This window comes from Molothrus aeneus, chromosome 4, assembly GCF_037042795.1.
Source record: "Molothrus aeneus isolate 106 chromosome 4, BPBGC_Maene_1.0, whole genome shotgun sequence".
Taxonomy (NCBI): Eukaryota; Metazoa; Chordata; class Aves; order Passeriformes; family Icteridae; genus Molothrus; species Molothrus aeneus.
In genome coordinates, this window is record NC_089649.1 from 2,616,530 (window position 1) to 2,643,589 (window position 27,060).

A 27,060-nucleotide genomic window follows, 5' to 3' on the forward strand; every position below is an offset into this window, starting at 1 on the left:
AATCATACAGGAAGAAAACCCATGGGTTGATTTAACAGTGGCAGAAAGGCCACTACTAACTGTGTCCCCACCTAGCACATTTACACAGCTTTTAAATCCCTCCAGTGATGGTGATAAAAGTTACTCTGGTCACTCTGGAGAGAAAGCATCTTCAAGAAGATGAAAAGGCAACCCAGCACCCTTCTAAACAGGAAATCCTTTAAAGAGAATGATCCTAAGTGATGGCAAGACCAAGAGCTGAGGGGGAGGGATGGGAAGTGAACCTGGCAGGGGTAAAAGCTGGAGCAGAAGATGTGCACAAAGCCCAGGATTTCAGTGCTGAGTGTTGAACACCTGCCCAGCTCAGTGGTTCTGGGGTGAAGAAATAAATGCAGCTGTCTCTGGAGAGGTGGACTAACAGTGCTTACCCATGTCCATCCTGCACTGACTCTTCTCCAGGCCGTGCTGCTGCAAGTTGGCCTCTACTGGGGAAGAAAGCTTGGCAAAAATAAGTTCCTTTCTTGCTCAAGGTCTTTGTGCCGACTAGCAAGGGCCAAGTTCCCCAGCAGGGCTGGAAAAGGTGCCAGGATGTGTAACTCAGTGAGCTTGTCTTTTCTTTCTTGGTCACAAAAAGGAGTTACTGCCCTGCACTGTGCAGGATGTGAATACCTCCCCCTTTATCTCCCAGGAAGAAGGGAAGGGCTCCAGAGAGGATCTTACCAAGGACTCCCCTGACATCTCACCCAGAGCACCTTGTGTCCTCCTCCCTGTCCACCATGTAATTTAAACTAAAGTGAATGACTTCACCCTTTCTTTGGAAACAAATAATAAACTACACAGCATTTTAATGACAAATCCTTACGGAGATGAGTAATGCTTTGCTGGAGAGCAGCACCTGGACTAGGAGTTTTTTGTGTTTGGTCTCAATCTATGCACACCTTCATACATAAAGAATTTTAAGATGATCTGAGGGCTAAATTAAGAAATTAGAATCAGAAAAACAATTACAAAGAAGGTGTGCACTTCTAACAATCTGGGTAATTAAACATTGGAACAATTTAGCAAGATGGGGGCGGATTTTCCATATGGTTTAACATGTTTGTACTTAGGCTGCTTCATAATGAACACGTATCTGTAGCAAATTTATGAACACGGTTTGAACACAGATTTTTGCTTCAACTTGTAGCAAGAGCATAAATAGACTTAAAGTCATTAACAGGAAGGCTAATAGAAAAATGAATCACACCATGAGCCACACTGGTGATCCCACCTACCTTTCAGACATCACAGGCAGAGTTGAACCAATCTCCAGAAGGGCAGATTGGGATAGAAAAGAAAAGAAAAACAATATTCATAAGAGATTTATAATTAAAGCCAAAGATTCATTTCTGTTGGAAACAGATGGCCAGGCAAAGGCATTGGGGATAATTTAGCTAAAGCCTGTGCTTCAACTTGCTAACAAAAGCATGGATTCAGTCTTCCATGCAGAGGGTAACCTGTTTATTCCATATTACAGAGCAGGAAACACCCGCATCGCTTCAAAACTGACACACTCACAGGGCCAGTGCACAGCCAGCACTGCTGGGAAAGCACTGCTGCCTCCAAGGAAAAGAAATTCCAACTGCAAGGGAACAGAACAAACAAGAAGACCGGTAAAATCCCAGGGAAGAGTAAGAGATTGAGGGCTGGGTGAATCAGGAGAATGTAGTGATAATGGGTGGGAGATGCTAAAGATGGACAATAAAACCTTTGTTTTCCTTCCCTTCTTTAAGGTAAGGAAAACCAAGGTTACAGTGTTGCAGGATAAATCTCAGCACCAGAAACACACTTTAACACCTTGGGAAGTCTTCTGTCTTGGGAGAGAAGAGTCCCTGGCGTGGCTTTTCCACTGGGAATACAAGGAAAGTGTTGAGAACTTTACACCTGAACTTGCTCTCCTTCCATCTACCCTCCCCATAATGAACAACCTTGCTTTACTGCTGTCACACCTATCTCAGTAATTCCCCAAATGCCCCTCTACACCCCTGTGTGTCTCTCACCTGGATGTGTGCACAGCAGGAACTTCAAACTCTCAGACCTGCCCCACTCTCATTATCAAAGCTGTTCATGCTTCCAGCAGTACTGACTCCCTTGCACTGCAACTCTACTTCTCCTGATATGTTCTGAAAGTACTTGGTGAAAAAAAACAGTGTAAAATAAATGAGCTTTGGGGAAATAGTATCACTGGATAATTATTGCCTGATGAATTCTGGAATTAGAAGAGAGACTGAGTGAATTTCCTCATTTAGCAGTGACAAACCAGCATGCTGCACTTGGAACCAGGAAAACGAGAATGAAGATTTCCCTCTAACTATAGAAATGGAGCAGCTATTTTATGGCACTGATTACTCACCTCTAAGATCTTCAACATGCTCTGCTGGGAAATGCAACCACTGAAACACTCCTACTATGCATGAGACCCGAGGGCTATATCTGAACAAATATAATTTCTCTGATTTCAGTTAGGGGGAATTAAACAGAGCCTACCCTCTGTAATGAGGAAATGGGAAAAAGTGACTTTTGAAAATATAATCCTCATACAAGGACAGGTGTATTTTTCCTGAATTACACATTATAGGCATGGCTGCTGTGAGCAGATTATGGGATATAAAATATAATGAGAAAGTTTATTCTGTACCCTTTTTCTTTTACCTGCTTTGCACAGGCAGCTTTTATAATATGGTTGTAAGGGTTGAGACAGAGAATGGAAATGCTGTGAGAAAACATTAAATCCTTTTTCTGGGATATTTTCAATCTTGAGTGTTTGGTTTGGTTATTTCTTTTTCTTTCTAAGAATAAACAACACCTAAGGAGTAAAAGATTGCCTCACACAGAACAACAAAAATAATCACAAACTCCACAGCCAGTTCCCAGCCTAGGAGTGCCATCCCAAGCCCAGAGCAGCAGGGGATGCTCTAGGCTCAGTGCAGCCCACAGGGCTTTCTCCACAGGAGGTAATATTCCTGTACATCATTTGAAGGACACTAATATTGGAGTATTTTATTTACTTTTGATGACCACACTTTGTACAGTCTACTGAAAATCTGGAGAAGGGGTGTAAAAAAACTTCAGCTCCTACTTGGGAACTGGAGAAAGTGCCATAAGATGATTAGACTCTAAGGAGCCAATCTGTTCAGCTTCTAAAAAAATATTCAAGGTTGGAATACAGATGTACAATCAAGAGAGGAAAACAGCAGGTGCCAAAGGACTCTTTCTCTTGTGATAAAAATAACATAAAGCTGGAATCTGTAACCAGACCAAAAATCAAACTAAAAAGAATGCATTTATACCTTTAACTCAGATATTAACTACTGCAAGAGATTTACAGTGGGAAGCAATGGATTTTCCATATTTTTCTGATCTAAGTCAGAGGTGGATGCTTTTCTTCATGTTAGTTCAAGAAACAGCTACTTTCCAGTTAAACAGAATTTCCTGGGTTTGAGCAATGAAATGGGACTTGAAGACAATGATAAGAAATGGCAACCTGAATCCTGTGCCTTTGGGAAGGCACAGAACTGTGTTCTGTGTTTCAGAAGGCTACTGTGTAAGCAGACAGGACAGTGAGAATGGTTATTGGATGTTTATGAATTTAGCTGAATTTAGGACTCTGCTATAGGAAATGTTTCCTGTGTGCCTCTGAGGAACAACCACAGCTAACACAGGAAAGACATGATCCACCTGGATTTCAAGGACTGTCTCCTAGTACAGGTCCATGCTGGCCTCTGGCATGGACGAGAAAGAAACAGAATGTCACAGGGATCTCAGCCTGCTGAGACTTTTCCACAGATTTCAAAATAAGCACTCCACAAGTTCAGTCAGGCTGCAGGGTAAGAGAGTGATGGAAAAGAAAGACAGGAACCATTTAATCTCAGCTTGCTCATTACCTGGGATAACTACTGGATCTTGGCAGGCTCACAGGCTAAGGAGTTGAATGACTGCTGGTGAGGGCTCAGTGGCTGTGGCAGGGGAAACAGCACACTGTGTTCCTCCTCACAAAAAGCAGACACTTCTTGCTCTTCTCTGCTGCCATTCCATGCAGGGGCTTTCTAAGCAGACTTTCACATCCAATGTTGAAAGCAGAATTAATCATGCAGCCTTTTTCCTTGCAAAGATAAGAGAAAAAAAAAATCTAGCAGCAGTAAAAACCTCAAAGAAATCACATTTAAAGACAAAAGATGCTGAAGTCACCTGGGCTGAAGGCCAGAGCTATGTGCTCCCTCTGTACTTTTTCAAATCCTTCATTGTGGATTTCTTTCAAATTCTCCACAGCCACAGAGTAATAAGAGATCAATTCTTTAGGTCTGCCAAGAGATTGCTTAGGGGTCACTTGAGAGCCTAAACAATTTGGTGAAGATAAACACCACCGACTCAATATGCTTTTTATCAACACTAATTATATTCCCTCCATCCAGAGTGACAAGATGTAATGGAATCTGCTGATGAAAACCAAAATAAAACTGGAACCAATTACTGTAAAAAAGTACGCCGTGAGAGAAGGACTTCAGAATGTTGCCCAAAGGTAGGACATTACTAGTTATGCCCTTCAAGTTTTGCCAATATTCAGAGCTTTGAAGCTTCTGTTTCTTTAGAAGAATATTAGATGCTGATATATGAAGCATTTCTTTAATGGCATACAGCTCACTGTCCCAAAATGCTCCTTTTAAGCAATGTGCAATTTCTTCATTCAAAGTCTGACAGTAGTCACAGCTTGGTGCTCTTCATCTTCTCACAGGGCCACACTTCCCCTCCTTCTCCAGCCATCTTAAAAACCACAAATGCAGCTTGGTTATCTAAAAGGAATTAGTCCCTAGCTTTGGATTTTGACAAATCCTTACAGATGTTGTCACTAGCGATGTCCCTTTCCAAACTGTGCCCACACACTGCTGGTGTAGAACCATTCCTACACTCAGAGTAAGGCTCTTTCTCCTGCACACTGTTGCATGCTGAGCCAGCTCAACTAGCAGAAGCAAGCCACATTTAATGAGGAATAAATAGGCCCTTGCCAAGTAATGCTCGTAAGTGATCTTTTGAAGCAAATCTAGGGAACAAAAACAAATGTCATGGCCTGCATTGATTTCAGGTGATTAAATACTTGACTTTTACTGAGACACTGATGTTTATAAGGAATTACAAAAAAGTATTTTTCAGGCTACATCAATATGACATTTCAGGACCCTGTTCTCCTTTCATTATGGAAATTCACAATAACAGTTGTTAATCAGTTCTGTAACTTCAGTCACAAGCTAAACTTCAGCAACCTTGCCCTGGTTATACCTGAAACAAATGGAATTAATGAAATAACTTTATAACATGGATTATACTTTTGTTGCACCATTAATTCAAATTCAGGTACTTAATTATACCTTCTTTCATGTGGTTATCTGTATTTATATTTTTTGTTATTAGCTTGCTTGGCAGAGATGAAAGTAGGAAGCATAACACAGGAAAAGAAAGCATTTTTGTATTTTCACATTGGCCTGCCTTTGACACAACTCCCCCACTTCATCAAGACCTTGACTTATGATCCACAGAAAGGAAATCATGTACATTACTGAGTATTCCTCTGAACAGAATGAGATGCTGAAGTGGAGCTTGTGTTCTTTTGTGGTCACATTGTCATTTGCAGATGACAAAAGGAACCTGCATTAATCTGGGAGTGTTACATCCTGAAAACCAACAGGTACTTCTTCCAGTACTTGGGTATAGTGCACATCAATAGTCATCAAAATAACAACTCTTTGTTCATAGATCTCCTTAGCTGAAAAAAAAAAAATCCTATCAAACATATTACAAGTAATTTTCTTTCTTTTTTTTTCTCAGAGATTTCCTGCACCCATTCAGAGTAGGACCTGGGACATCCAGCACCCCCATTTGCATGAAAGAATACCACTGGGAGGAATTGACTATCTGACAACATGGTGGAGTGACCCCATGGCCTGACACAACACTGTGGAGTGACCGCACAGCTTGCCGTAAAATGGCAGAGTAATCCATGCTTTGCCACAAAATGGTGGAGTGACTCCCACGGCCCAATACAAAATGGTGGAGTGAGTGACCCACAGCCTGACACAAAATGGTGCTCTGACCCCACAGCCCAACACTAAACGGCTGTCACTCACAGCCCCACACAAAATGGTGCTCTGACCCCAGAGCCCAGCACACACCCGCAGACCGTTTCCCTCACACACCCTCACCCACCATGGCAGACCAACACCCCCACCTTCCCCTGCCCTTCTCCAAGATGTCAGCCTGTCCCACTCACCCCCAATGGCGCTGTGTGTCCCCTCAGGGCCCATCAAAGTGCAGCCATGCCTGGGGAGCGCAAGGGGAGCGGAGCAGAGCCTGGGACACGCCCCGAGCTCCCAGGGCTCCCCTGCCATGGATCCAGAGGCCCTCAGGGCATGCTGGGCCCCGGGGTGTTGCCTACATACCTTTCTCCTTTTTCTTCCTCTTTTTTCTCCTACCTTCTTCTCAAAATACATTGTACACCAAACTAAAAAATTCCAGACAATGCCTTAGAAAGTGCCCTGTTGTGTCTGGATCAGTCAAAGTCTGGCTAAGTTAAAGTTTACCAAGTTCAAGTTTGTGACATGCTTTACTTTGGGTGGTGTTTAAAATTTACAGAGTATGTCACTATGCCTTCGTGCTCTAAAGTTTGCAGGTCTGGCTGAGCTTCACACGCACATGGCCATCCCCTCCCATCTTCCCCACAGGGAAGGACTGACAGTTCTGCTTTACTCACCATTCCTGCCTGGCACAACCTTCCACTCCTCTTTACCTGTAGCTGTGCAAGAGTGTTTTGTCTCCAAATTTATGTCAAACTAAGTAACAACAACACAACAATAATAATAGCAATAACAATATTATTGGTAATAAAACTTTAAAAGTCACTGATGATGTTAAAGTTATCTTACCATTAGAAGATTGTTTGTGAAGAGCTATAAAATAAAATTGTAAAAACCCGGAAAAAACAGTATTCTTCTGAAGAATAGGCTGGCCCCCTGAAGGTGTAGTTGTCTCTGAGACCAGGTCAGAGTTATATCCAGCCTGCCTTTTCCTTGTGCCCACACAGAGTCTGGAGAAAGCTTGAGACAATTTGAAAAATCATAAGTAAATGCTCCCCATTGTCCGTCCCCTACCCAGCCTTTCTCCAGGTCTCTTTTCCAGAGTTTACCCATCAAACCTTCCCCAAGAGTGGGCATGAACATATCTGCAGATGCAAACAAGCTGTGAAATCCAGCTGGGAGCGTGTAGGAGCTACTGAGAGCTCAGCAAACAGACAGTGGGGTTTGAGAGCTACACAGCACCCCCATGAACCAGAGCCCAAGGTGCTGCTGCAGTGAAACAAGTGTTGTGTGAGAGCAGACACAGAGCATTTCAGCAAAACATTCAGGAATGCAGCTCAATTGTGGCTATTTCCTACCTCACTCTAAAGCCAACTTCTGCCCTCCACTAGATTAAAATATCAGATTCACTGAAAATGTACTCCCACTGAGTACTCTATGAACACTTACTCACGTGGCACATTTATTTAATACACAGAGAACTGATTCACTGCTCTGCCTTGCACTGGTTACTTTCAAGGACTCCCATTCTGACTGACAGAGAACAGATATAAATAATTATAGAATAAAATGTTGTCAGGGAATAATGTTCCCTGCTGCTTTTGTCCAATGAAAGCCAAAGCCATCATAAAACTTTCAGGAAAAAGGGCAATAATTAATTCTATGAGGATAACACTCTATCACACTGCCTTGCTGCTATTATGACAAAATAAATTAAAATATTCTAGTCTCTCTGTATATAGTTTAACTTATACACCTAATTTTCGTCTTTTAAAACTACCTTGGAAAATTAAATTAATCTTCTCACAGATATGAGTTTTATAGATCACATTTTGAAGAATAATATCTCAATATGCTATTCTCATTTCTTTTAAGGACATCAACAGCATGTCTTTTAAAAACTGAGAATTTAGAAAACATCAGAGTTCCTGATTACTCACTGGATAGTGTGGATGTGAAGAAAAGCTAGACAGATTTCTAAGGAATTCATTAGTCATCTTAAGGACCACGCAGCATGAAAAATAACAGTGACAATATCAAGCACTTATGCAGATACACACCATCCTTTTATAATTATTATTTACATGCAATTCTCCAAGTACATTTTTCTGTGTCCTCCCCAATATATTCATTACAGAAGTATCTTGAAGAGCTGCCTGACTTGTTTCTGTGTTTTGTTAATGGCAGCTTTATTCTTCTTTACATTTTTAAGTAGGCCATTTGCTGGGGTTTGGCAGTATGTACCTGCAGTTAGTTGCCTTTTGAAAAGGTCAGAGGTTGCTGGAGTTCTGGACAGCTGTATTTCACTCAGATTTCTGTGTGCATTGATTTTAGGAATGCTCAATTTTTTAGCCATAATCCATTTATATAAATATAATTTCTGAGTTAAGTAACACACTGCTGAAAAGCAGGTTTATCTGAACTTTTACCCAAATAAATTATAGCCATTCAAGAAATGAATCATCAATTTTACTTAACATAATTCATCTTGAAGCTTATATGTGTGTGTTCATTTTATCAATTACCACAGATCACCACCAATGTGCAGCCAGTCCGTGCATCCATCATCCATGCAGACACCTTGGAAAAGGGCAAACTTTGAAGCATGTCTCAAATGATATATATATTGGGAGAAGAAATTCTGTTTCAGAAGCAAAATGTCATAAAACATCCCTGTACCAAAAATAATAGTAATGAAACAGCTTACTTGAGTTTGTTTAAAACAAACTAGGACAGAATTGCTATTTTGGATGCAAAAAAAGAGGCAGACCACTTTTATGAATGCCATAAAAATAAACTATTTTAATAGGTACATAAATAAAAGGTTAAAAGTAGAATTTTCCCCCTGAACATCAAGATGGCCTAGCTTCTGTACAGAAATGAACAATATTCATGGGACTCCTAAATTAAATAAACCCTTTGTTACATTCAAAACCACTGAAGGCAAATACATAATGCAGTGATGCACCTGAATTGTTCTCCTTCCTCATCCTAGCAGTGTATACAGTATTTCCTTGGTTTACAGTACTCTGAGGATATGAATCTGTTAAATAAACTCTGAATGACAGGGTGGAAATAAAATTTAAAAAGTCAACATTAAAAGAACCCAAACAACTCTGGCACCCACAGGGGTACCTTGCATCAGCCAGGAAATTTTAATGGAAGAGAAATAAGGATTGTGCTGTAAAATAAATTATCTATTTTACATATTGTTTTATAGTTATCTTAAAGTGTTTAAATATTACATTCACTTTGGTGATGTGTTTTTGTCTATCCTGTAATAAATTACATGAGGTGTGTGCTTGTTGGTCATGTGTTTTACTGCAAATAGGGGGAGCTCAGCACATCTAGGAAATGTTAAAAATATTTCAGATTTAGTTAAGATGGACAAAATCTAATTTAAAGCAGCTTTCCTACTATCATGCCCCCCGCCCCAGCACCTCTACAAAGTTACCCTGATGGCTTCAGTTTTGCTGTGTTGTATCAAAACATGTCACAGGCTGATGACTAACACTTACTGACACACAGAGGTTCTTGGGTTTTGTTTCTCCTCTCTCCCTCTGAACCATCTGTCAGCTTGAGAACATCTGCCATTAACATCTCCATGCTCTCCAAAGATTCCAGCTAATTAAGGCAAGGAACCATCATTTGTCCATCAAAGCTAAGTTTCCTGAAACAAGATGCTATCCCTGTTGTTATCTGGAATGTGTCTGGTGATGGGTGAGGACCACTCATCCTGTGGAGGAGAAAGTCTGTCACATGGTCACTCAGAGTGCTAAGGTATCTTGTGCTGGTGAAATCAGAGACAAAATTAAAAGATGACAACTTTCATTCATAGTGCAGAACTAGCATTTCTAGTCTATTCCATCAGAAGTTCAAGAAGTGGGGCCAGGCTGACTCAGGTCTTGCCAAGGACCCTGCTTAGAGTTTACCCACCAGCAAGACGTGACCGGCAGTGAAATGACTGCCCCTTTATCCGATTGGCTTTCTTCTTCTTCTTCTTCATCTTCTTCTGCTTATTTGCACCTTTGCTTTTGTCTGATTTCTTTTTCTTTTCGTCCTCTTTAAACCACGGCCCCCAGACTCCTCCATTGAGCTTGGGGTTGCTGCGAGGGTCCTTGGGCGGGTAGCGGACGGGCACCGCGGTCTTGTTGAACTGCGAGAGCCTCCGCAGCAGCTGCTTCACCACCTCGGGGTGCCGGGCAGACAGGTCCACGCGCTCGTAGGGGTCGGCCGTGATGTTGAAGAGCCACACGGTTTTCCCGGCCGACCAGGAGACGCGCTCGTTGTGCCAGCGGTTGGGACCCGCGTTGCTGAAGGCCTGCGGAGGCACCCAGTCGCTGTAGCCTGGGTTTCCCGTCAGCAGCTTCCAGTGATTCACTCTGATGGCAGACTGGATGGCAGTGTTCCAGATCCCATAGCCAGCGGCCCAGGAGCCGTTCTTGGCTTTGGTGTAGATGGGGTCAATGTTGTGCAGGATGTCCACCCGCGGGGAGCGCTGGCCCTCGCTGATTGTCTCCCACACGTCGTAGCCATCCAGGTGGATGTCTTCATCGATCTGCCCCTCCGCCAGCGTGATCAGCGTGGGGAACCAGTCTGTGATGTGCACCAGCTCCTTGCATACAGACCCTTTGTTTTTCAGAAGGGGGCTGTGCACAAACCCGACGGCGCGGATACCTCCTTCCCAATAGGTGCCTTTGCTTCCTCGGAGCGGCCAGTTACTGCCTCCGGCCATCGGCTGCCCGCCGTTATCAGAAGAATAAATGATAATGCTGTTCTCGTAGTAGCCATACTTTCTCAGAGCGAGGGTCACGTTGTTTATGGCCTCATCCAAGCAGGCCAGCATGGCCGCGTACCGCCGCCTGTTGATGTTGTTTATTGAGCGGTAATGTTCAAAATACCTGCCTGGCGCCTGAAGAGGCGAATGGACAGCTTGGTAGGCAATATAGAGGAATATGGGTTTCCTGGGGTTATGAGAAGCCAGGATCTGCTGCACTTTCTGCGTGTACATCTGCGTGGAGTAGATGCCATTGTCGTGGTCCCAGGCGGCGTTGTTGTTCTCGTACAGGTCATAGCCGCATATCCCAGGGCTGTCGCACTTGAAGTGGGTGTAGTAGTCACCGCTGCCCAGGAGTGAGCCAAAGAAGGAGTCGAACCCCCTCTGGGTGGGCATGCACTCCCGGCGGTAGAAGCCCAGGTGCCACTTGCCCACCATGTGCGTGGAGTACCCAACCTCCTTGAGCTTCTGAGGTAGCGTGACGTTATCCAGAGGTAAGCAGTTGGGCTGTGTCGGCCGGATGATGGAGTGCTGCAGTCCCGTGTGGATCTGGTACCTGGAGGCGGGAGGAGACAGGCATCAGGGTGGTGGAGGAAATGCTCAGGTGTATGGACACCTTAATCCTAACATAAAATGTCCCTATGCATGCCAAAGCCTTCTCTGGAAATACTTCAGAGTGCCTGTGTATGCTGCTTTCAAAAACCAGCTCGGTCACACCATCGAATCTGTCCTCGCCTCACTGAGGGATGAAACATTTCCCTCCATGACCTGAGCTACTCAAAATACCTACATATACAGGAGCACAGGTACTTCAAGGCACCCTTCTTTCCTCTACATGTCTCCATTTAACAATGGCTATAGAAAATTATGTGGATAAATACAATTTTTACAGTGCCTCGTAATTTGCTAGCGGTGAATGTATTTTTAAATGCTGCGCTTTGAGCATGTAAGAGCAGTATGTTTAAAGGATGGGGTAATAAATTCTGCAGTGCACTACAAGCTATGTGTAAAGAATACATATGGCTTCCATATGATGAGAAAATGAATCCAGCATGAGCAGCAGTAAGTATCAAAAATCAAGGGCAAATATATTTATACCAGTTTGACACTAAAAAAAGAAAATGTAACAGGAGATAGTACACCAAAGAAAACTTCTCCCTGAGTGTGAGAAGAGGTTCAATTCTCAACAATGCATAGAACAGCCAGGTCCACCAATACTGCGCATCTCCCTCAAAACCGGTTCTTATTAATTTGTGGTAGCAGGAGTTGGGGCTTCTTGACAAATTCTGCTGGTGTTGCCAATCTGATTGGCCTCCTGAGCTGTCTAGAAAATTAAAACCATTAGGCTCTGCCTGTCCATAAATAACTTGAAGCCTGCTTTCATATGAGGGCTTCCTGGCCAGGATCTCCAAAGGTGCCATAGCTGTCTCTAATGGCTGGCAGCATGGATGGATTGTGTAACTCCCAGTTCATTCTGGAGCTAATTTCTTCGGACCCAGAAGCTCTGCTCTCACTAACTGCCTGCAGAAGCTCTGGCTGTTGTGCTGCTCTGGACCCAGCGTGCTGCAGGGCTGCTGCTGTGCTCCGCCCCCTGGCCCCTCTGCACAGCATTGTCTCTGGGACCAGGCTGGGGACCTGGAGCCCTGCCACCCAATTGTCCCCAAACTCACAGGCTGGTGCTGACAGCACAGGAGGTGCTGCAGGAGAGAGCTAAAACACACCCTCAAAATGATGGGTTTCTGGGATCTGCACTTTGCTTTTGTAAAAGAAATGTCACACACACAAGTCCCACATCCTTCCAATGGTTCAGCTGCAACATTCTCTTCTTAAAACAGGTAAACTACACCAGGAAAGCCATGCAGTGCTCCATACTTCAGCTCATGCCATATTTGGGACTCCTCAGGGAGCTATGTCCATAAGGCATTTCATTTCCTTCCCCTTCTTTTTCCTCTGCCTTGTTAAATCCTTTCAGAAAATTCCCATTTTTTGATCCAACTGGAAAAGTCCTTGTCCCCACTTGGCTATTTTAGTCAATAGTTTCTGCTTTCTTAACTCTGACAGGCTCCTTGATCACAAGGTCAGCCCCCAGTCCCAGCTGGGCAGTTCCTCCGTAACAAGCTGTTTTGCTGGAAGTCAGGATTTTCTCTGAAGGGACCCAGCCGGATCCTTCCACCATCCTTTTCCTCTGAAAACTGAGAAGCTAGGCCTGAGGGGAACAGGCCACAGAATCTGCAAAACACTGCAAACCAATCTTCCTCTTGTAGGCAAATGTCTACACAGAAAGCACAATAGTCACACAACATTCATTCCCATCAAGAATTCCTAAAACACCAGGCAGTTTCCCCAGCGAGGGCTTTTCAACTAGAGATCCAAGCATGAAATTCCTAAGCTGTTGATCTGACAAATATTGAACCAAAGCCCAGCAATTATTAGCCTCAGTCACAGAGGCGTTCAACAGTGCCTCCTGCTTCAGCAGTGCCGTAAGGAAGTTATTCAATATGCTGGTAACACTGCACATATAACACACATCCATCTATATGCACATATATTCCCTGCTGCTGCCTCTTTGCAGGAGACTCCGGTGTGTTTCCCAGATGTGTCTGTGTGCTATTTTTGGCATGGCTGTGCTTTGGAATATACCTATAGGCACACAGACAAAGAGACACATTTTTACACTCTTATGTGTAAAAAAGAAGTCTGCAAACCAATACATTTTAAGTTGAAATATTTCAAGTGTAGAAATGCTTCAAAGAAATATCAACCTCTGATTATCAGAAGACTGTTCACTGTGACAAAAAAGGTCAAGATTTGTACACTTTCCTGTACCACATGCCTTTCTAATTGATCCATTATGTGGCAACATTACTTTTTCAGTGAAAGCATTTAATTTTCAAAGGACTTGCAGGGCATCCATAGAAAAGCAAAGTAATCTCAGCAAAAGACAATGATGATATGGAAGCAAACGGCACTAACAGCAATAGAAAAATGTCTCAAAACAACTGTTTTGAAACTGTTTCTAGACTGTGCAAGATGAAAAAAAAACTGAACCAGGAAAAACATAAAGGGATTAGGAGGCAGATGCTGATTTCAGGGTGTTTTCTACCAGATAAAGTCATGAGTTCATCAACTGCCATGAAATGTCTGTAAGACACATCCTATAGATTTCATGGCTTCTATTTTTTATAATAAATTGGCTGAATTTAATCCCAAATGCAGAAAGCAAGTTAGGACTGTGAATAGTCTGGAATTCATTATTAGAATTTCAGCACCAGTAACCAGTCAAATTTAAGCAAATGCTGACAGGCCACAGAATCTAATTTTACTGGTTTTTACACTTTGACTTTCATGGGCATTATTTGCATATAGGCCATTAACTGCTGAGAGAGGCCATTAAAAGAGTGGGGGTTCAAGACTTGGGAATACTTTAGATGGATGTGCTGTGCTCTCCTTCTCCCTGCTCCTCTGACATTCTGGATCATAGGTGTCTCCTTTAGAATACCTGAAATTCCCAATCTGCAGAACAAGGAACTAAGTAAAATTTGTGTGAAGTGTTCAGCTAATAAGAAGCATATTAAAAATTAATTTCTCCTCACTATACAGGGATGGCTCTTTGTGCATTTTCTACTCTTGTTTTTGTTTTCCTGGTGTGCTGTTCAGATGTTCACAGTAAACCCACTGTGATGACTGTTGCAGCCAAGGCAGATGCTCAGTGCTGGCTCACTGACACACTGAGCTGTTTTCTTGTTTGCAGGGGAACCTTTAAAGCAATGGCCTCCCTCTGGGAGCATCCCAATGACTTCATTGCCCTTTGCTTCCTGGATGCTCAGAGAAATATTTCAGAGGGTTCTTAAAATAAATAAATAAGCAAATAGATCCTCCCTCCTGAGTGTGAGCTCATGACACCCCTTTCCAACACGAAGCTCAGGCAGTGGCTTCACAGCACTCCCACCTCCAGTCCCAAGGTGCAGAGCCCATGAAGCTGCTGAAGGTAAACTAAACTGCACACTGAAGTGCTGGAGTGTTATGGATGCAAAGCACCACAGGCACACTGAAGTCAGCGAGACCTGAGCTTGAGGAATGTGCTAACATTGGGAGGGAGGCTTCATTTCCCCCTTCTGATGCCCTCAGCAGTGCTGCATTAGTTTCCAGCTCTCCTCTGCAGTGACAGAATCTCTGCACATTTCACTGCTGCTCCCCAGGGCAGAGAGCAGGGCTGGGGAGGGCTGTGGAGGGGAAGGGATTCTCCTGGCACACCCCACATCCCCTGCACAGCCTCACACACATGTGGGCCAAGCCAACTTTCCTGAACAAACGTTTCCCTAAGGAGTTTTCTATTGAGTGTTTTCCCCCTTAACTTCAGGGTGGGTTCTGCACCATGCTGAGGAAGAAGTTGGGATGTTTCTGATTTTGTAATGTGCATGTATAACACTATTGATTTCAAGCTCTCACAATTTTCAAATACTGCATTATTTGTCTTCAAACTGAGATTCTTTTAAGGCTCACTGTAGATTAACAAAGAAGCTCAGCTGGAAGTTTCTAATTTCAGGAACTTTTGCTAGCAGAGGTCTAGTTAGTACATGTGGAAAATGTATTTTTATTATGCTTGCATAGCTCAGGATATGTTGAAAAAAACCCTCAATTTTAAAAATAATAAACTCTAGCCTAGGATTCAGAAAAGGATACTTTAAATAAAAACCCCATGTTTGCCAGGAGTTGCATAGAGAGTGACAGCACTGAGGTCTGCATGCTACATATATTAAAGAGATCACTATTGATGATTGTGCATTTCCCTGTTAAAAATAATGAGATACAATAAGCAGATACCAGTCAAGAACGTTGATTTAGGGGTTACTAAAGAACAGTCTTTGACATCTTACCTGAAACTATTTGTATAACACAACAGCTAAAACAAACGAATTCCAGGTGAGTAAAAAAATAGGGAAGTATGTGATTTTGGGGGCTCTCAGTCCTCAGACATCCAAGTTACTGGGAGGAAAAAACCCCAAGATTCCATTTGTCACCAGCAAATCATCAGAGACAGGACACCATCACCAGTGAGAGAAACCAGATACAACAAAGACATTCTTAGAGTGGACTGAGGCTTTAGCATGGAGCCCACAAGCCCTACATGTTTGACAAAGTTGCTACTTTGGGCAGGGATGTTCACTCTGAATCATCTCAAAGTTGTTTTCAGCTCTGTAAGGTGCTTGTGAGGAAAGCAGGAGCAGTTCAGGAGCTCTTCCACCCAGGCTGGTGAAGAGCAGGGCAGGGGATCCTGACCATGGGCATGTTGGGTATGGACCAGCATGAAAGAATCACACAAAAGGACTCTGCAGCAGAAATATCTGCCATAAAAATGAAATGTTTCATGCTGCATATGCTGAGGTTTTTAAAACTAAATCAGAGTAAAGCTGGAAAAGGGGTGAGGTGATTCAGGAGACCCTGGGGCAGAGGGCAGAGCTGAGCTGATTTAAATTGGATGTAAATAAAGCCCTTACAGCCTGACATGAATTGCTGCCAAGCCTGCAGCAAGTCCTGGTTCCCTCAGACTGATGACAACAAAGCCAGAGTGCGTAGCCACAGTGCTTCTGTCTCATTGCTATTATGTCAATTTGCTGAGAAGCAAAATGTTTTCTAAATGTTCATGTACTTCTTATTTCCATTCTTTCCCTAACTTAGAGACTGATGACAAGGGTTGACTTTGCAGACTTCCAAATGCCAAGCTGCCATGAGAGCCCAAGCAGTGGTGGCACCTTGGCACTCCTTAGGGCAGCAGGTTACGCATCTGTTCTGGACAAGAGCAGGTTAAGCTAAATCCTAGCTATCTCATTTCTTCAGTGTTTACAGTCTATGGCAACTGTGTGTAATCCCATGGGATACACTTCTTAATGTCAGCATCAAAGTTTTCATGCTACATAGTCTGCTCAGTGCCTATCCCAAGGAGCCCCGAGCCCACACTACATTAGTGTACATTTCAGTTTTCAAAAATAGCAGAAAAATACAATTTTCTATATTGGATATATCATTCATTATCTATCATTTAACCATTTTTATCTTCTGGCTTATGACTTTGGGATTTTGGGGGAAGGTGGGTTATGAGTGGAAATGCATCAGAGAAGAAAATGCAACATTAAAAACTAAATACAAACTCCAAACCTTCACAGACTTTCACTGTGTCAGCCCACACAAATCAAACCTGAAGTCTTCACTCAGACATACACACATTTATTTCATCCTCAGCTGTATTCCTAGAATTTTTATGTGCTTATAAATCAGACTGAAAAAAGCATCTACTTCTTTACATTAAAAGGCTAACTTACATTATTTACTGTTTTATCACTCTGGCAATGCTATTGCATATGTGTCATTTGGAAGATTCTGTATCTTGCCCTACTTTCAAGTTTTTCATTGTTGTTTTTAAATCAGTTAAGGATCTTCCATCAAATTCCAGAAAAGAAAAATAAAGTAGCAATTTCCTTGCAGACTAATAACGTTATCAGTGTTGCTCCCATGACCTTTCTCCAAGGACTTAGAGGAGCTGAGACATCCTTACTTTGCCAAATGCCATTTGGATTTTGATGCATGAACTCAACCTCAGAATCATGTTGAAATTCTGATCTCACACCAGCCCTGGCATCTGGCCACTTAAATAATGTCCGTACACCCTGATATTGTTTATACTGCGAGAAGGATTTTTATCACCTGGCACCTAGAAATGCTTGAAAACTGGGGAATCATGCCACAAAAAGCTGTTCTCAATAGCTCTCTATTCCAATAGTTTTACATCTCCAGGATATGCACCAGATCCTCTCTCTTTCATCTTCCCAACTCCTGCAGCTGCAACTGGCACCCCAGGAGCGAGGCAGTGCTCAGTGAACAGCAGGAAAGCAACTGTTGCCTCCAGAGTTGTGAGTTTTAAAGGAAAAATATCTTACTATGGGACCAAGCTGGGAGGGAAAAGAACAGAAACTTTCATCTGCATTTCCTGAGGGCTTCTCTCCCTGGTTCCAGAAGCTTGAAGCTCCAAATTAAGTTGCAATTAGTATTTTCATACACTAATTACAAATTTTCTACCAAACATTATTCAACTGGCAGCTTATCTGCTACCAACCATTCCTGTCACTGAGGCCATTTATCTGCTCCAATGGGAGGATGTTGGGAAAAATGAAAGTTTGACAAGAAAGTCTCACAGATATGTATGCTCAGAAGAAAGATTTTTAAATGTCAAGTCTGATGAAGGAATAGAGATGGAAGCAAGTTTTGATATAGAAGAAAAGAGTTGCTGAGGCAGCCTTACTGGCTAACCAAGGAGACAAAGGGTTTGTTAGTTGGAAGGGGTTTTTATGGCTTAGAGCAAAGGATAAACCCACCTCAAACAAGAAGATGTTTTTACCCAGCAGAAAGATAGCACAGGCAAACAAGTTGGCAAATGTGGCAAATAGAAAAATGGTCTCAGAATTTTCCACTGCCAGAAAACTGAAAAAACAACTTCTAGCTTAAACTGTAATGTACTAACTTTTGGTGATTGGAGAATAGTAACATGAATATGGTAATTATAGTAGTTATGATAGGCTATAGATAATAGTTAAAATATAGATTGGTTCTACTGCATTAAGATGCTCAGCAAAGAAAAGTATATAATGCACTATAACCAAAACCAAAGGGTCTCCAGGCCTGCCTGCAGCTGGAGCTGACAGCTGTAGGCACAGCTCTGTCACCCACGACCCTGGACTGCTGTAACCTCTTGGATGGAATAAACTGCATTTTGGAGAGCCCCTGGAGTCTCACATCCCTCATTTTGGCTCTTACAGGAGGAGAGCAATGAGAAGGGAGAATGTGGGAGTTGGCAGCAGCTGAAATGCACATGTGTTCATGCAGCTATTGTTTTCTTTGCTCCCAGTTTGCTGCAGCTGTGGAAACAGCACAATGTTTCCAGCTTTATCACTGGAATTCATTTAGGAAAAGGGGAAATGTGTGATTGCATAATCGGTGTTGTGGTTCCATGTCTGCACGCGAGTGACATGGAAAGAAAACAATGTCACCAAATGCTCTGCATGCCAACCACAAACCCAGACCCTCACCACCGAATTCTGGGCTCAGCAACAGCAGATGCCAGTGGATATGACGCCTAATCACCATGGTACAGGGGAAAGGAACCTAAAATGACTCTGCCATTAGTTAGAGATGGATTTGTCATCCTGCTTTGGTCATTTTTGCAGGAGAAAAACCAGAAGAAAAGGAGATAAATGGAGTCTAAAAACTGCGTGCAGAAGAATCCCCCCCCCCTCCCTCCTTGGGTACTCCCAGAGTGAGGCTGGAACAGGACCAGCATGCCAGGACAGGGACACAGCACGTCCCAGTTTGTAAAGGAGAGGTGCCTCCATTCCGGTCCCTGCTCTCTGCTGAGCCGGGGAGAACAGCACCCCAGAGCCTCCTAATATCCCAGAATAGTCACTGCTACAGACAGGGCAAACTTCAAGGTGTCTCATATTCTGTCTAAAAGAATACTTTAATTGCAAATAACACAGGAGTTTTTACATGACCTGCCATGCACATGTGTGAAATATTTTCCACCTATTTCTGTGACAGTTTAGGAAAGTTGGTTCATCTTTATATAGGAAGAATTTATTCAATGACTGCACCTAAGGGACATGAAAGATATTCATTATATGGCTGCCTTTCATAAGAAGACATCTCTCATAAAAATGACATATTTGATGGCAGCCCTTAAGGTAGCAGCCAAACAGTTATTGTCTTATATTACTCTCTAATTAAAGTTCTCATTTTGAGCATTTAGTACCATTTCTGAATTAAAACTGTCCTTAGCTATTATTTACACATCCAGCACTTAGAGCCTTTATCGACCGAAATGCTATAAAATGACCTTGAATTGACAGCAAGGATGACTGAGGGCAAAAACACAAGATGTAAAATACAGGTTAACAACTACCACATCACAGGCTTATATGGTATCATTTGAGAGAGGTAATTGCTTTATAATTAAAGAACGTTATGACATGGAAAAGAAAAATAGGACTATTTGGTGCTTCAGAGACATCTCAAGTGTTTTAGACACCTTCACAACATCCAAGCTTTGTGACAGCTGTAATTTTTTATTAACCACTGAACAACTACATAAACACACCATTTCTGAGTGTGACATTGCAGAACATCATAGTTCCACTGCTTTAGTGAGCATAAGTGTACCATAGGCTATTAAGCTCCATTTGAATCCTTGGATAAGTCTTACAGACAGTAATTTAACATTGGAGATAAATTATTATTGGGAGAGTATGATGATCAAGTGGTAACAGCCACAAGCTCTCTTTAGTATTTATAATATTTCTATTATCCTGCTCTGTGAGATGTCTCAAGCTCAACTGTCTCCAAGATTCTATAACAGGATAGAGAACAGATTCTGCCCCCCATAATCAATATGTACCTATTTAAATAAAAGTGTAATTCAATCAATTTCAATTGAATAGACTTCTAGGTAAATTTTTTTCAGAGTCATCAAAGTATCAAAATGAGTCTATGAATTAATGCACCAAACTCCTTTTTTTCATGTGGAGGTTCACCAGGAATGCTGATTAATTAAGAAACATTCTTGGATGATTATTCCTGTTTCATCTCAACTTTGTTATTCTATTTGTTCTACTTAATGCATTCTATCACATAACATCATTGTAAAACATGTACACAAGCATCAAAAGGAAATTATCTTCTCCTTCATCCCCAACGTATGGCACAGCAGTCTGAGACAGCAGGATTCCTGCTGTAGTCTTTGGAGTTTAATTATGCATTTCAGCCAGAGCACTGGATGCTGCTGCATATGAAATGATAAGGTGCTGCTCAGAACTGAGGGTGTCACTCACTTCAACAAGCAAAGCTCAAGTTTTACAGAGGCTGCTGTGCCCACCCAGACCCCTTATGTGAGGTCTGTTCTTGGCAGCAAGAGAGCAATGCCCTCTGGTGCTCAGACACTACCCTGGGACAGACACCACCCACAACTGCTCCATGCCACTTCAGAGCACCTTCCCAGAAAAGCTACAGCCTTAATAATAAGAAAAACAGCTTCATCTGGAAAAAACTCCAAACTCTAATTTGACTTTTCAACAATATTGCTGGTTTTCTGGGCTGATGTTTACTGGCAACAACAGTGGCACTGAACCATTAGTGAAAGGAATTACCTTGCCCTGAAAGGGAGGGAGGGCTGGCAGCCAAGGGATGGTCTCTTCTGGCTTCTGCACAGTTCTCAGCCTGAGCATCCCCACTGACCTCCAGTCCTTTTGTCCTTCTGACACTCTGATATCAGTTTCTGAGTCTATTGTGCTGCTCATCCCTTTGAGCAGGGATGGAACCATGCCTGTTGCACAACACAGCTAAAGCTCAAATGGGCTTTTTAGTCCTGATAAAAGAGGTGGCAGGATGTAAATGAGCCTCACCCTGATGCCAAACCACTTAGGAACCGTATTTGTTAAAATACGGTGCTTACAGGCACCTGCTTATTTACAGTGATTGTCAGCAGTCATGTATGAGTTCAGTCACATATTGCTGGCTGCTGGATTTTCTTTCTATTTCCTGATATTTGATTCACCTGAGAAATATAACATGAAAATCCCTTTTTCAGAATTCACCACAATATTCTCGTTCAGTTTTGATCAAGACAAAGGCATTGTGTGTGGTTCCCAAAGAAATAATGGACAAAGATAATGAGGTACTGAATTAACCTGGGTCCCACACGACAGGTTCCTGACTGACACCATGGGGAAATGGAACATCTTTGTTTACTCACAGGAGAGATTCCACATGGAAAGGAGCTGCTTTCACTGCCAGTGTCTGAGTGGATGTAGGTGTGCTGTTGTAGCACAGGGAGAAGAGTGGGGAGCAGTGTTGCAGGGCTGTCAGTCAGTTCTGTGACAATTTTTAACTACCACATCAGACATCACACACTACATAGTGTGTGATTAAAAAGGGAAGTAAAATGTCTGCATTCAAAGCACCACATGTTGGAACTCAAAAGGAGCAAAGCAACTTCAGCAGATACATGACCAGCTCACTGTGACCCACGGCTGGAAAAGACACTTAGGATGGAGTCCAACCAGTGACCTGACAATGCCAATTCCTCTGCTAAACCATGTCCCTAAGTGCCACACCTATGTGGTTTTTAAATCTGTCAGGGATGCTGACTTGAGCTTCAGATGGTTCCAGAATTTGACAGTCCTTTGGGTGAAGATATTTTCCCTGCTATCCCACCTAAACCTTCCCTCGGCACAACTTGAGGCCCCTCCTTCTTGTCCTGTCACTAATGGTACCTGCTGAAGCTCAGTGGTACTTCAGAGGGATTTCTCTGCTCCTGTACCAATAGATTTGAGTTGCTACCTTGGCTCCCTGCCCAAACTAAACAAGGGCTAGGAGAAATGTAAGGCTTCTCTGTGGAGCAGGAATGTGATAGAATTGGAGAACTCTCCCTGTCACACTTGATGGCTGCAAGATGCCATGGCACAGACACTGTGAAGCCCCCTCACATCACTCTGCTGCATTTCTCCCCCTCCCTCAGCCTCCCCCACCACAGAAAGGAACAAACTGGAGTTAACAGGGGACAGAGGTTAACAGCACATCTGTTTCTAGGCCACTGTGCAATGAATAATGAAGAGATTTGGAAAAATGCTTCTTTATTCCCTCCTAAATCCAGCTTAGCAAAACAAGCAGTGCTCTCTTGGATGTCAGTGCTGCACTCCCTAATCCCTCCTAACTCTCATTCACACTGCTCCTCGCTCACATCTTGTTTTGCTGCTGCATTGAGGCAGTGTCCAAAGGCCTAACAGCAACTGGGGCTGTGGTGCAATATCCCTGGAAATAAAATGGAGCATAAAATAGGTGCCTTATTGCTGTTGGTCCCACAAAAATCTAGAAACAGAGTCTCTTATATGTCTAGCAATTATGTATAAAAGCAGACAAAGCTTACATAAAGCACTTGCTATAAAATGTTAATGTATTAATGAAGCTGTGCCTTATTAAAGATGCTAGTAGGTGATTTTGAGCCTGGACAAAATACTTCAAAAATGACTCATGTAGCAGAGTGAACTGGATAAGAGTAAGTGAGGTGTAAATAAGAATAAGTAAGGATAAGAGTAAGTGAGGGACACACACAAAGTTTTGGACGTTTGCATTCATCATATCCAGCAACTCAATACACTAATGGAACCTAAGCAGAGATACCATCAGCACTGTATGCTGCCTTCTGTGGGGCTTTTGCCCCCTGTCTGAAAACATTTATTTAAGTAAAGTGATATTAGCATCACATACCCTGTGAGAAGGGGTTAAAGGGCAAACACCTCCTGGAAAATGAGGATCACCCATTAAAAATTGAAATTAAAACGTATAAGTAGTGATTCTTTGAGAAACACTAGTTCAGGAGAAAGGGAAACACATTTAGCATTTATCAGTGTGTGATCACAGAAAAGCAGCTCCTGCATATTTGGTCTCCAACCCCAGGGTTTCCAGTGGGAAATGTAGTTGGAAAAATACGACAGCAAGATCATAACCCATCCATTCTTCTGAAGCACAGTTAACTCTGTGGAAAATTACTCAATCAGTGGCAAGTAACTTGTGGCTTCCAAATCACTTACATCCTGTCCAGGTTGTGAAATTATGTATTTCAGTGGTTAATAATCCTGGCAATAACATCAAAATTTACAAAATGGTGTAATGCTGAACAAAGCATCACCAGTTAGAATCTGTTCTTGTTATTTTCAACGTTCTTCTCTAAGTGGGAATAAAAATTTGCATGCTGTGGAGGTTGTAAAGGGAAAAGAGGGAAGGAGAAGAGATAAGAATCAGGCATGCTTTGCATCTGTCTTGAGTGAAAAAGCAAAATCTTTCCTCTTCAGGAGCCAGGAAGGCTAAAGGAGGAGCAGATCAGCCCCACAGCAATTTGCTGACATTGTGTACAGTGTCTGTAGCAGCTAAGACTGTACCACAGCACAGAGGTGACGAGTGGTGATACCACCACAGAGCCGTGGCTGTGTTCAGGGGATGAGAACATGGCAGGAACACTGCTGGAACCACAACATCTGCTCGGCTTTGTTTGCATTCCCTAAACAAATCTGTGGGGTGTAGCTCCAATGGGTCACACAGGAGACAGGAGCCAGTGGAAGCTGTGAACACTGCAGGGACCCTGTCAGCTCACATTCTTATCTTTACTGTCCCATTAGTGACAGCAATTAGAACAGCATTACTAACTTGCCCCACCAAACAGATATATCAACAGCCCTGTGTACAGCTGTACAAAGTCAGAGCAGTAAGTCACTGCTAACTTTGTATATATTGTCAGAGCACTGGGCTTGTCCAGGATCACCTCACCAGGTTTTTCACAGGAGTGGGTGCACGCTATAAAACACATTTTCAACTTCTTCTACAAATATGCCCCTGCAACTTAACCACACTGCCTTGGTTCTTCATGAACTCTCCCAGCTGGCTTGTTCAATATCCAGCACTTAAAGTATACTGAATTCTGGTAATCTGGCTGCATGACAGTAAAATTCCTCAACAGTCCATTTCATGCCCTGCTTTTCATGAGCAGTGCTCAACAAACTGCAGGACCCACTTCTTTGCTATTATTTGTGTTAAAGTCAAACATTTGCTTCTCAAACCCAGGCTTAGGTCTGTGTGTTCAAAATCAAAATGCAGAGGAGGTGGCTAAAGAGTCAGCAGCAGCAGAATGGGAGAGCAGCAAAAGGTCTGTAAAACCTCTGCCTGCATTCCTTGAAAGCCAAGAGTCTGGGCTGAATATGCATTCTGGCTCTGACTTGGAAGTTTCTCCCACATAATCTACTCCTATAATCTCTCTTATATAACTTCTCATATAATCTACTTCCTCAAGATGGAAGCAGGGCTGATGGTCACTGGGGAAACTGCAGCCACATCTCCTGGTAAGGAGATTATGGAGAAACAAGGTAAAAGAAAGAAGGAAAAGATGAAAAACCCATAAAACCCACATTATAATCAGAGTGGAACTCAGTGATTCCAACAGGGCTTCCTCCAATGAGTAACATTACCCAAAAGTTTAAATTAAGCCTTTCATTATTTTTTAACATTTTCCTTTAGAACTTTCAGACATAGAGCCAGTATAAAATCAGTATTTTAAAACCAAATAGACACTAATCTAAAAATCCAGATAAATCCAAAAATCTGAATTACAATAGGCAACAACAGTGTAAAGGACACCATGAGTCAGCTAACAGGCAACAAAATTTCCTCTCAGATTTTTATTGGAAGTTCAAATATTTTTTCCTGCTTAGGGGGTTGTGGTGGTTTGGGGTGATTTTCTTTGAAATGTCATTCAAATTTAAACACTCCAGTATATTTTCTCATGTCGCTCTCCTGCTTCCCCTTTTCCCTTGCAATTACATTATTATACCAAAAAAAAAAAAACCAAAAAAAAATCTTGTGGCAAACTACTTTTCTGCAGTTGGTCACAGTGAGCATAGCTTGGACATGATGCATCCATCTAGGAACAATAGAATAGGAAAGAACTGAATAATTGGATTTGAAATGGCAGACATGCTGGGATAGCTGTGGAAAAGCCATGGCTGGACACACTTTCTCTGGAAATATGTAACTTCAGTTCAGTTGTGGGATGGGAGAGGAAGTTTTCTGCTGGCTCTTCATTTTTTTTTTTTTGGTATGTTACATAAGCTCCCTTTCCTCTTTACTTTTATAACAGCACATAAATATTTTATGAACTATAGGCCTTTGAACTGTGTTGCTCTGACCCATTGACTGATTCTCATTTGCCTCTCTGAAACTGCATCTCAAGTGCTTTGAGAAATGCATCATCCTGGGCTGTCATATAAAACCCAACATAAACCTCACAACAGCAATCCTGTTTGTTGCCAATGATACAAGTCAACTCCAAGGACAATAAATTTCCACTTAATAGCAAGGTTGCTGGAGACATTGGCATTCTGATATATTAAAGGCATAAAGTGCAAACAGCTTTTAATTCATTCTTTATATTCTTTTAGTTAGCCACCCCCAAACAAAATGTAAGAAAAGGAAAAAGGGAAGAACAGCTCCACTTTTGCTGTGGAATAATGTAAATCCTGATTTTCACCAGCAAAATAATGGCTATGGATCTTACTGCATCTCTGGAATTATCTGTAGGTGCCAGTGATACCCATGCTGTTCCAAGGCAATCCCAGACCAACATCTGATGCTTCACAAAGTGCACAAGACTTTCTCATATTGTGGAAGAAAAAATATCTAATGTAAGGCATTTAAAATGGTCCATGAAGCTATTTACCAGTCCAACATTAGTAAACAGCTCTTAATCATTGACTACATTTTCTAGAATCCTCCAAACTGTTCCAGTTCAAGAGAACTTTGGTGTTTTTTTTTTTCTTCCCCCTCCCTTCTTCCCATCTGTCTTCATTCTCATTCCTATGGGATGAAGGATCAAACCCCATGCTTGAAAATACAGCCAATTGCAGTTCTAGGATCTAAGCTGGAAGGCTTGGTTTGACAAGGAAATACCTCCTTTTCTTCTGAGATTACCTGTATTCCCTGTACAGGATCTGAAACTGCTGCTCTAACTCTTTCCCAGTTGGACTCAAAATTAACATGTTAGCTTCACCATGATGTAGAGCACTTGCTTGGGAACAAACCTCATTTACCTCATTTTTATTTCATTTGCTCCAGGAAGACCTCTCATCAGTATTCCTCCTGAGCCTATAAATATTCTTTGCATCAGGCACTTCTAAGGATTTGATGTGCTGGAATAAAAGCCTCTCTGGGTCACTGGGGCTCCTTACTGGGGCCATGCAATCACAGAATGATTTGGCTTGGAGGGTCCTTAAAACTTATCCAATTCCAAGCCCTCTGCAGTAGGCAGGGAACCTTCCACCAGAGCATCTTGCTCCAAGACCATCCAAGTCCTATTATCACCTATATTATAGCTAATAATATAGCTCATACAGATACTCTGCTGGTAACAAACACAATAATGGAGCCAACAAAATAAAGAGCTGTGTCCATCCATTTGTTTTTCTTTTGCTTTTCTAGCTGAAAACAACAATTTTTCTTTATTCCTGCCTTACCTAGGGATGAAAAAAAGGAAGAAAATTCTCATTCTCTTCTTGAATCTGCAATTTCCAAGGTGTGCTACTGAGACAAGAAAATGCAACAAAACAACAATCT

The 27,060-nt window shown here is 42.3% G+C and overlaps 1 protein-coding gene across 1 annotated transcript in view; it reads right to left on the minus strand.

Moving 5' to 3' along the window:
• Positions 1-8,863: 8,863 nt before the first annotated feature.
• The window catches only part of ARSJ (arylsulfatase family member J), a 33,614-nt gene continuing 15,417 nt past the window's right edge, over positions 8,864-27,060 (minus strand). Inside the window, exon 2 of the mRNA XM_066548902.1 lies at positions 8,864-11,416. Coding sequence (XP_066404999.1) covers positions 10,012-11,416 — 1,405 coding nt within the window. The 3' untranslated portion in view covers positions 8,864-10,011. The remainder of the gene's footprint in view (positions 11,417-27,060) is intronic.